Below are 11,368 nucleotides of genomic sequence, written 5' to 3'. Positions count from 1 at the left end.
AAAGCATAAGTCCATACAAATATTTATATGTAAGTGTTCATAGCAGCTCTATCTATAATAGCCCAAGCTAACAACTATCTAAATGCCCATCAACAGATGAAGGGCTTAAACAGATAATTTCAAATGTGGTATATTCATACAGTGGAATGCTACTGGCTATAAAAAGGAATACATTAATGATACAAATGTTAACATGAATGAATCTGAAAGGAATTATGAGTGAAAAATAAATCACACCAAAAAAGAGTACATACTATATGATTTCATCAGTATAAAATCATAGAATATACAACATTCTATAATGACAGATCATAGGTTCTTAGGTTAGTGATGTGGAATGCGCCCCCCCCACACACCCAGTGCATGAATTTCGTGCACCGGGCCCCTAGTTATAATAATAAAAGCATAATATGCTAATTACATCAGATGTCCTTCCGGACGACCTCTGGGCGAAGCCGGGGCTGCGAGGCCCAAGGAAAGCTACTGTGGCTGCAACCAACCGGCAGGGCCTCCCTCTAGGAGGGAAGCCTGGCTCCCGGATGCCGGAGGGAAGCCTGTGCCAGCAGCCAGAGAAAGGAAGGCCTACTCTTTTTAAAAAAATATATTTCTTTATTGATTTCAGAGAGAAAGGCAGAAGGGGAGAGAGAGAAACATCAATGATGAGAATCATTGATTGACTGCCTCCAGCAGGTCCCCCACTGGGGATCGAGCCCACAACCCAAGCATGTGCCCTTGGCCTGAATCGAACCTGGGACCCTTCAATCCGCAGGCCAACGCTCTATCTACTGAGCCAAACCAGCAAGGGCAGGAAGGCCTACTCTTGCACGAATTTTGTGCATCGGGCCTCTAGTTTTATTATAAAGGATACAGGTCAGGATCAGCCAAATGAAGAGACATGTTGAGTAAGATTTGGGTGGGTCCTGGACAAAGAGCTGCTCTGTTTTCTTTCCCTGTGTATGTCATCGTCCCATCACATTAATGTGTTCACCAACCAAGAAGTTCCACTGAGTTTCAGTGTCCAGAATTTTTATCAGGTTTCATTACAGTAGCATGATTGATTGAATCATAGGCCACATGATTAAACTCAACCTAAAGCCCCTCTCCGTTTTACAGAGGTCCAGTGGGCACGCCTCTGATCACATGGTTGGTCTTTCTAGTCAGCAGCCCCTGTCCTGAATTATTTTATCTCTCAGCATAAATTCAGGTGTGATCCCAGGAGTTCTTAAATAATAAAGACAGTTCTATTACTTGAGAAATTCCCAGGATTTAGCCTCTCTTTCAGGAACCAGGGATAAAGGCCAAATTCTTTATTATATAACGGGCCTGCTTACCTTACAAAAGAATTCTAGGTTCTCTTAGTTTTGAGCCAAGTTTTAACTTTTTTTTATAACTCTAGTACTGTTATTCTTTTCTATTCTGTTCTATTTTAAGCAAGCAGGTAGTAAACATGTTGTTTCTTATTCTACAGAAATAAGTTACTGGAGACTATTTACCAGAGTCCATTCCACTCCAGTCCTATAAGGCTCAAGGACATGACTATGTCCACTAACCTCTAAGTTAAAGATTCTCAGAATTATCTAGGAAGTGTTATAAATATATATTGGGGTCCTCACTCCCACAATTCTGATTCATTTTGAAACAGAGTCCAGGGGTACCACTTTTTGGAAAAGTTTTGATAATTATGATGAAAAACAAATTGAGAATCATTACTGCTAGACCAGTACTGTCCAACAAAAATACAGTAATTACCTTATATATGGAGGATACATTCCAAGTCTCCCAGTGGATGCCTAAAACCACGGATAGTACCGAACCCTATTGTATATGCACTTTTTTTTCCTATACATACTTATGATAAAGTTTAATTCCTCATTTAGGCATAGAAGAGATGAACAATAACTAATAATAAAATAGAACAGTTATAGTAACACTAGAGGCTGGGTGCATGAATTCGTGTACGGGTGGGGTCCAGCCAGCCCACCCCAATTGGGGCTGATGGGGGCCGATTGGGGTTGGGCCAGCCAGCAGGGGGAGGGGCCATGGGAGGTTGGCCAGCCACAGTGCATGTCACAGCGACTGGTCATTCTGGTCGCTTGGTTTTTATATATATAGATACTGTAATAAAAGTTATGTGAATATAGTCTTTCTCTCAAAATATCTTAACTGTGCTCTACTCACCCTTCTTGTGATAATGAGATGAAGGTACTCAGAATGCCACACAGTTCAAAACTTAGGAATTGTTTATTTCTGAGATTTTTCATTTATTATTTTCAGACCTTGGTTGACCATGGGCAACTGAAACCACAGAAAATGAAACTGCAGATAAGGAGTGGTTACTATATAATGCAAACCACATATGTAATTTTAAATTTTCTGTTGGCCACATTTAAAAGGGTACTAGGAAACAGATAAAATTACTTTTGACAACATTTTACTTAACCCATTATATTCAAAATACTATTTCAATATGTAATAAAAAATTATTAAAGAGCTATCTTTCATTCTTCATACTAAGTCTGATATTCATGTATACTTTATACTTACAGCATTTTGCATTTTTTGATACAGGCTTATCCATATTTCAAGTTTTCTAGCCACATGGACAGCTCAACACTTATCCAGAAATTAATTAGGACTGTCGTACTAAGTTCTCATTTTATGTTAATAACAGCACCTCTTGGAGGAATTACAAAACCCCCACAACTTTTTTTTTTCATTTTGTTCATCGGTTTATTTATTCCTTAGACTCCACATAGTAGTGAGATCGTATAGTATTTGTCTTTCTCTGACTGGCTATACACATTTTTTAATTGTGGTAAAATATACATATAAATTTTACCATTTCAATCATATTTTAATGTAAAAATTAAATTAAATGTAAATGTGTGACCATCACCCAGCTCCAGAACTTTTTCATTTGCAGGACTGAAATTTGTGCCCATGAAACAGTAACTCCCCATCCCTCACCCTTCAGCCCCTGCCCACCACCATTCTAGACACTGTCACTATGAAATTGCTCCAGGTACTTCATATAAATAGGATATAGTGTCTGTCCTATCCTGTGTAGCTTAGCATAATGTCCTCAAGGTTCCTCATTATTGAAGCATGTGATAGGATTGCCTTCCTTTTTAAATCTGAATAATATTCCATTGTGTGTGTAGACCTCATGTTGTTTATCCATTCATTAGTTAATGGACACTTGGGTTGCTTCCACCTTTTGGCTGTTGTGAATAATGCTACTGTCAACATGGGTATAGAATATATGTTGTTTTAAATGCTCAAGTCATGGGGATGAAAGAGTTCATGTTTACTTCAGATTAGTACATGCTTAACATGGAGTTAAAAATTTGCTTTTACTGGGAGGGAGAAGGGGGGCGGAAAGAGAGAGAGAGAGAGAGAGAGGTGAGAGAAAGACATCGACTGGCACAACCTCTTATTTTTATGTTGCTTGTTCTTAGTAGTTACAGGAATTATCCACATCTGATATTATAGATATTCTTCTATGACATTTATTGCATGTTTTAAAAAAATATTCAATGAGAACAGAGACTAGGCATATGAATATTCATATTTTATTTATCAATGCAAAACAGAAGTTTATAATATTTTTCCCAATTGGGCTTGAGAAACCAAAAATTCTTGGGGAAGGAAATAGATACATTCTTTAACCAATTTTTGCATTTTCTTCATTGGCACTTGGCCTTCACTTCCTAGTCATTCATTTAGTTGAATTAGACTAAATGTGTACAGCAAGTCCTTAGAAGTGAATATCTTTCTGAGGTGTATTATCAACACAAAACTGCAGTCTCCTGTTGTGTTTAAGGTCACCTGGTGAAATTCCGTTCCTGCAGTTTGTTTTTGACTGGTGATTTAGCCCTCATGGGTTGGGATGAAACATGGCTTTCTGTCTGCAAACTGACAACACCAGAGTATTTTTTTCAGGAAAATGTCTTTGATACTGTTTGGGTTGAAGACCCCTGTCCTATTAGAACACGTTTTGATTTTAAAGGAAGTAGGCAAAACACAAGTGATTTCCATTGCAAATAAGCAGAGCAGCCTCTAGGAAGGGAGAAGACATCCCCCCCACCCCCACTTTTTTTTTTAGCACACTTATGCAGTTATTGGGTAGCCAACATGTTTGATCCTTTTTTTGTTTAAATTCATTACAGGGCTTTGTATTGCTTGAAATGTTTTAAAAACTTTGAAATTTTTTTTATTTTACTGTGGAAAGAACTCAACATGAGATATTCTCTCATAACAAAATTTTAAGTGCACAATATTGACTGTAGGTACAATGTTGCACAATAGATCTCTCGCACTTATTCATTTTGATTGACTGAAACTTTTACTTGACATTTAGTTACTCTGTGTTTCAGTATAATTTGACTGTGTTTTTTTCTGATACCGCTCTCAATATTTTTTTTAAAAAAGGAGCAAATGACTAAACAGTTTATTTCTAATCTCAAGCTTTGTGCAGTGGCAGTATCATAGCCAATGAAGTTTATCCAAAGAGCAGTTTTTGCTAATTGAAAACTATGGATAATCTCAATGACTTTTTGCATCTTTCTTACCCGATAGGCTTCAGTCAAGGTATGTTATCTTCTTCTTGATTTTCTACCCAAGACTCCCAAGTTTTTTTCTGGGAACTATAGTTGCAATTTATTTGATATTTCCATGTCTTATTCACTAGACTAGAGGATCCAGTTATTAGAGCTTCACTCAGGGAAGCTCCTGGTATAAATATAACCCTTTTCTTCTTAAACTTCCTTCACTTGAGTAGCAGCAGCTGTAGAGATTTTCCTGACTTAAGCACAATGGGAAACCTATACCCATGTGGCATGTGTGTGTTTTTCTTTATCTTCTTAGCATTTAAAGGCTATGTCTTACTGTATATGAATTTTTTTGAGGGGAGAGGATTTTTTTTCTTTTTTCTTTTTTTAACAATGACTTGTAACCAGTTAGCAAATGGTTTTTAGAGAAGTGAATGAGTTTCTTCAGTCATTTTCTTGGTGCAGGAATAGTCTGGACGGCTGCTGCTCTCTACTAAGAGAACATTTTATTATTACCCAGACTTTCAGGACTTGATTCTCTTCCCTAAGATTCCATCAGGCCAGCTCTTTGGTGAGTTCCACTAGTGTTTTACATGGATTAATCCCAGAGTTCAGACTATATTATTAAGCATTTCTTTTTCTCCTTCTTCTCCAGTTAGGCTTGGTTAGAGCCTGAGGTGTGTGTGTTTGTCTTTTTCCCCCATTCTGAAATCCAAGTTTATCACTCACTAGATTAGTGATGGAGAAGCTTATTACACTAAATCAGCGTCCTGAATGTTTTTACTTTGGACAATTCATTGAATCATTTGACATTCAGGATTTCACTTAGCTTTGGGCATATTAAATTACTGTGAGTAATCTGGAAACAGATAAGTTGTTTAGTCAGCCTATGTATTTGATCTTCTAAAATATGGCTATATTTATACATACATATGTAAAGTACATTATCCCATAAACTCTGTGGCTATGCATATGGCTGTACATATTATGACAGTCTGGGAGTTTAGAATTTATAACTCCAAATGATTTTCATGAATAATACACATTAACAAACATAGTTCATTTTTTAAAAACTTTATCTGTAATTCAAATAAGCATCAAATTGATGCAGGAGATGAAAGTATATTTTGTGGGGACCCTTTCCCCCTCCCCATGTGCGAGTCCATTCTGTGGAACTCTTCCCCCTCCCTACATGGGAGTCTGTATTCTTTAATAAATTTCCAACTTTGCTATACCAAAAAAAAAGTATATTTTGTATGTTTCTATACATATGTAATGAGGGAGGACCTATTGGTGTTTATTTCCACCTATTTCTTAGGTGGAAATCCATGATTTAGTTACGTCAAGTTGTATTGTACTTTCTCTATTATTTGCTCCTTGTGAATTTGGCCTTCTTTATTATAATGTTTTAATTCAAGCACTTTTCCTTTTTTTCATGTCTCACATCCAGAAGAGTTCGGCTGTGTTTTCACCTGATAGCACATGTTTTAGCCATGACTAAGTTTACTTGTAGGCTGCTTGGCACTTTCAGTGTTTAGCTGTCAGTGAGTGGCCTCTGGACCTTGTTTTTATGAAGACGGTTGTGAGGAAATTCAGGAATCAGAAGCCTTCCATGTGACTAATCTGCAGATTGCTGCCATTTTCAAGAATTCTGATAATCTTTGACACCCAGCGATTAAGTCCTTCTTTGGATCATATTGAGATACTCCAAAATTACCCAACTACTAGCATTTTTTTTTTTTTAAGCAGCATGAGCACTGGGTTGTCGTTAGCAGGACAGAATGAGCTATAAATAAATAAAATCCTACAGTGCTTGCTTCATTCAGGGTAGTGTGCTGATAAGATGCAAGCATCTGGGAGAAGAGAAGATGCTCAGCAGGTTTAAGTGCTTACCAAAGTGCTTTCCTGTATCCATGGCTCAGCTGCTGGTCTCTGCTGTGTTATTTTGGCACTCTAGACTTGTAAGATTGGAGAGTTGAGTTTAAAACTCTCAGTATATCATTAGAGTAGCCCAAGGTCCCTTCTTGTCAAGGAAGACTAGCTGATTCCAGGGGGGAAAAAAAGCAGAATCCAGGGCACCTGTAAATCCCTATAGTTTTGTGCGGTGGGTTTGTAGCTAATTATACAGCAGGCAGCAGTAATATGCTATAGCTCTGTTGGCATACTTGTTTCAGAAAGAGCAAAATCTTCCAGCAGAGCAAAGAAGGGCTTTAAAGAGGCTGCAAATGAATGAATCAATGATCATTTTATTGTACACTAAAGCTCTACATTGGAATCAGGGCATCTGAACTTGGAGGGGGTGGTGGGAAGATGCCAATTGAAATACATGGTTCAGATGTGTTTTAAAGCTCTTGATTTGGATTCTCCTGCAGAAATATAGTCACATAAGGAGACCACCACTGGTCACAGCCAGTCAAATTGCTCTTTCTCCTATGGTACTGCTGTTAGCAACTGCTAGTAGGTTATTCAGCCGACCTCTTCTGCTTCTGCTTTGCTGCCTGATTTCAAAAGATTTGCCCTATATGGCTCTCAGTCACAGCTTGATGTAACCACTGCTTGTTTGCATGCATCCCCATCATTTTCATATAGGGTCTTCCTCCCCACCTTCATGTTAGAAGGCAGTAGAATCAGGAACATTTTTATATGATAAGAAATTTATGCAGGGCCAGCTAGAATCAAGCAAAATGAAATTCAGCTGGAAGGGATGGCAAAAGGCTCAGAGAACTTGTGACTGCCAGAGAAGTCAGTGTTCCTTAAATAAAGAGGGTTCAGCTAGCAGGCAGCAACTCTGACTTTGCATTCATATTGAAGCAGGCTCTCCAGCCATTCTAGTCAGACAGATCAATAAAATCAGAGTTGACTTAATGCCAAGAACCTCAGAATTCAACGGATTTCTCTTGTCCTTCTTTAAATTTATTCTATATTGATGTGGAATGCTAGCCTCGGAAACTGAGATGAGAAATTACCTGGTTTAGATTCTGGTTTATGACAAGCTTATTGAACAGTGTCCTTGGAATGCATCCCCTTTGGTTTCTCAGTTATCACATCTATAAAATGGAGCTGTTCTACTGGAAGGAAAATGATTCTTTTTATTTTTTAAATATATATTTTATTGATTTTTTACAGAGAGGAAGGGAGAGAGATAGAGAGTTAGAAACATCGATGAGAGAGAAACATCGATCAGCTGCCTCCTGCACATCTCCCACCGGGGATGTGCCCGCAACCCAGGTACATGCCCTTGACCGGAACCGAACCTGGGACCTTTCAGTCCGCAGGCCGACGCTCTATCCACTGAGCCAAACCGGTTTCGGCGAAAATGATTCTAATAGTTATCAAAACGTTGTGAATGAAGATTCATCATAAGTGAATAGCCTAAACAGCAAATGTCTTATGAGAAGTGAATTTATATCCCATGTATTTGAAAATGCAGTTGATTGCCTATCAGAGATTGAGCAATTAGATTATTTTTGCATCATGGGTATGCAGTGAATGTGGTAGCTTTTATTTTATATTTTTAGCTACATCAATGGAAGAGTTGACTCATACAATCTCTTCCTTGATTGTTTTTGTGCAGACAATGCATCTAGCTTCCTAGTGTATCACAGTGCTGTACAGTATGCCACATTGGTCATATTCTTAAATTGATCAAATAGCCCCTGTTAGGGTAACAAAATACGTAAGTGATCATATGGATATGGCTAAGTATTTACCTTGCAATAGAGAATTTATCCTTCCTTCTCTCCAGCCGCACAGATTCTTATTGTACCAGAAAGGAAAAGCTGCCTCTAAACCTACCTCTTACATTATTGATTTGATGCCATTCCTTTAAAAACTGGAGATGTTGGGAGTTTTGTTCATACCCCATACTGTGTAGATGGTACACAATTTATATAACAAAGCAGCAGGGGGCTCCCTATGAGAGTGTGAGAATTGCTATGGAGAAGGACTGGCTTTTTGTTGGTGGTGGTGTTTTCAATTCAGGCCCTTTTCTGCTGAAAACTTGGCCGTTGTCCTGTGAAAATTTCCTAAGGGATTAAAGTGCAGCTACAGAAGCAGTGAGACCATTTTACTAGTTTAAGAAACTGGTTAACAGTTGAGAGAGATTATACTGGTTTCTAAATTCCAGAAACCTGGATAGATGGAGCCTGAGATTGTTTGGTTGGAGGGTCCTTCTCTCTCACTTGAGTGAGGTTCATGGGAAGGGACTGTACAGGTGACTCCTTTCTTTAGAATCCTTTATATCTTGAAAGGAAGACTTTTCTATGTTCTCATTAGTGTCTACATTTAGTTTTCTTAGTTTTACCTCCCTCTGCTCTAGAACCTGTGCATACTTCATGTTTGTTGTTGAGGGCCCAGTGCATTCTAACTAAGGGTGTCTTGTAAAATGAAACCCATTCCCCTGAGTGAGAGGCTCAAAGAATCCACACAACAAAGGTGCAGGTTTTTGCACTCAGAGGTTGCTTTTGCTATCGTAGGAATTCACTCTGTGAAACAGGTTTGATGCAGAGAGCATTGCTACTCACAAATCACATGAGGTATACTGTTTGTGTGCAGTGATATGTCACAGCTTTTTATTTATGTGGCCAGCTCAGTCTGTTCTGCTCCTTTCAATGCCATGGAAAGTGCATCATTTTCCTCCCTCCCTCCTCCTTCCCACATATCATCAGCACCACCCACTACGTTCTGTCCATTAAGTCCTCTGTGTGCCAGAAAACCCCAACAATGATTAAATGCTGATAAAAGAATGTTAGAAGGTTAAGATATCAACCAATCAACCCCCTTACAGTCCTCCTAAATTGTGGGTGGTAAGTATAACTTTGCCCTTTTAACATTGGAAATAAGAGGTTTTAGTTGGTGTGGGTTTTTTTCTCTTTTTGTTGAGGAAATGCCTGACATCATTTTAAGAAACAACATTTTGGTAGCAAAGACCAAAGAGAAAATAAGAGACTTGCTTTGCAATTTTCATAATTACCCTAGTCTTTCTTTCATGATTTTGGCACATTCTTTATTGGGAAAAACTAAGGCTAGCCAAATTTAGGTAAGGTTTTATTTATGAGAGGCCTAGAGTTTTTAAGCTTACAACAATTTTAAAAAGTCATTATTACTCTAAACAAAATATATAAATGATAATTTAAAAAGTGTTAATTTTTACATATTATATCCCGGTAGCCATAGAATTATCATTATAATCCTACTTGATTTTTACTTCCTTAAAGCCCCTATACTACAAAGTACCCTCCTTTCCAACCTCTGTCACTGCCACCCACCACTATCCACCACCACCATCCATCACCAATACCTAGCACCTAACACCACCCACCACCTACCACCACTGTCCCACCCAGATCTATGGGAAGAAGATGATGGTGGAAGAGACTTGAAAGGCAGCTTGGTAACTCATTGGCTCCTTTTCTTTGTAGGAGAGTTTGTAGGTTCATAACATAGTCTTCAAAAGCAATTAATGTAGGAGGGGCTATAGAATCAACTTCTCTGGACCTCCTTATTACATTTTTAGTAAAGTAGGAACAAGAAAGAAGATTCTCTAAGAATCTTGTCAAGAATTCTATTTCATATAGAAGCTTAATATACCATATCATATAACTTAATTTTCATGAGCCCGTGTTTTATCACTACTCTGCATTATTTTTTTGTAATAGAGCTATAAAAAAAACATGGTAAATATATTCGACCGTTTCCATCAACGGCTGCTTGGTGAGGTAGGTCAGGAGGCATGCCTCTTTGGAGGCACCCTGGAGGTGGAAGGGTAATGAGCACTTATGTCTGCTGAATGCCAGAGCTGCCAAATTGGAGCTCCTCATGACTGGTGTGTATCTGCTCTGACAGTTCTTTTATTATGGCTTTTACTAACCTATAAGTAACTAACTGTGGTTGTTTAATTACAGAGGGAACATCCCCACGCTAAACAGGTACCGTATGTTTAGTTTTTTTCATTTACAATTAAAAACACCCTTTTTGTAAACTTAGAATAGTGAAATCAGGGGAAAAAATAGCCCTATACTGGACAAGCTAATATGTTATCTTCTGCCGGGGGGTCCATCCTGAGCTCCCCTTTATATGTGCTAAGTTATTCTTTCTATTTGGAAAACATGTCTTCAGCTTTTCTTCAGTTATTCAAAAGGCAATACTTGAAAAGCCTCAGTATAGAAAAGCTCTCGTCAACTGTATGAGAGGGGAGTTGTCTGCTCAATGTTCATCTTTGCTATAAACATCTTTTTTTTCTTTTTCTAAGTTATATGTCTAGTTGGGACTTTCATAGGAGAACCCCTTAAGGTTACCACTATCCTAATTTTTTCAATTTTGAGTTTCTCTTATTTGCTTCTCGTTTTAGAGGAATGCAAATTCAAAAATAGCTGATCTCATGTTTTATAAATTTGTTTGCTTTTTTTTACTAAAATGATAATAATGATGTGAAAATCAAGTTTTATTTCAGACCTATAATAAGAGTCACATTGGAAAAGTATATTTAAGTTTTGATGTGTATAGCCCTGGGAAGAGGTTTCTAGGCCAATATAACACAGTGATATTTTAGTACTTTTGAGTTCCTCCTACTTCTGAGCCAAGCAAGGCAACACAATGCAAGTTTGAGAGGAAAGCAATTCTGATTGGAATTTAATCCACAAAATGCTAAAGCAATAATAGGTTGGTGGCAAGCTCTTTGTACATGATCACTTATACATTGAAATATTTATAGGCTTATGTTTATTTTGTCCCTCTCCCTTTAAATATTAAGCAATCAAAACTCGTTAAAGCTTTTAGCATCCAATTTAGATGGGAGAGGAAAGGGAGTGCTTTCGTTT

At 37.9% G+C, this 11,368-nt stretch overlaps 1 protein-coding gene across 1 annotated transcript in view; it reads left to right on the top strand.

The window, feature by feature from the left end:
* Window positions 1–11,368, top strand: part of ACACA (acetyl-CoA carboxylase alpha) — a 229,022-nt gene that overhangs the window by 105,464 nt on the left and 112,190 nt on the right. The window contains exon 30 of the mRNA XM_015559072.1: window positions 10,454–10,477. Coding sequence (XP_015414558.1) covers window positions 10,454–10,477 — 24 coding nt within the window. The remainder of the gene's footprint in view (window positions 1–10,453; window positions 10,478–11,368) is intronic.

This window comes from Myotis davidii, unplaced genomic scaffold (genome assembly GCF_000327345.1).
Source record: "Myotis davidii unplaced genomic scaffold, ASM32734v1 scaffold993, whole genome shotgun sequence".
Classification (NCBI taxonomy): domain Eukaryota; kingdom Metazoa; phylum Chordata; class Mammalia; order Chiroptera; family Vespertilionidae; genus Myotis; species Myotis davidii.
This window is presented reverse-complemented; position numbering and strand designations above follow the sequence as displayed.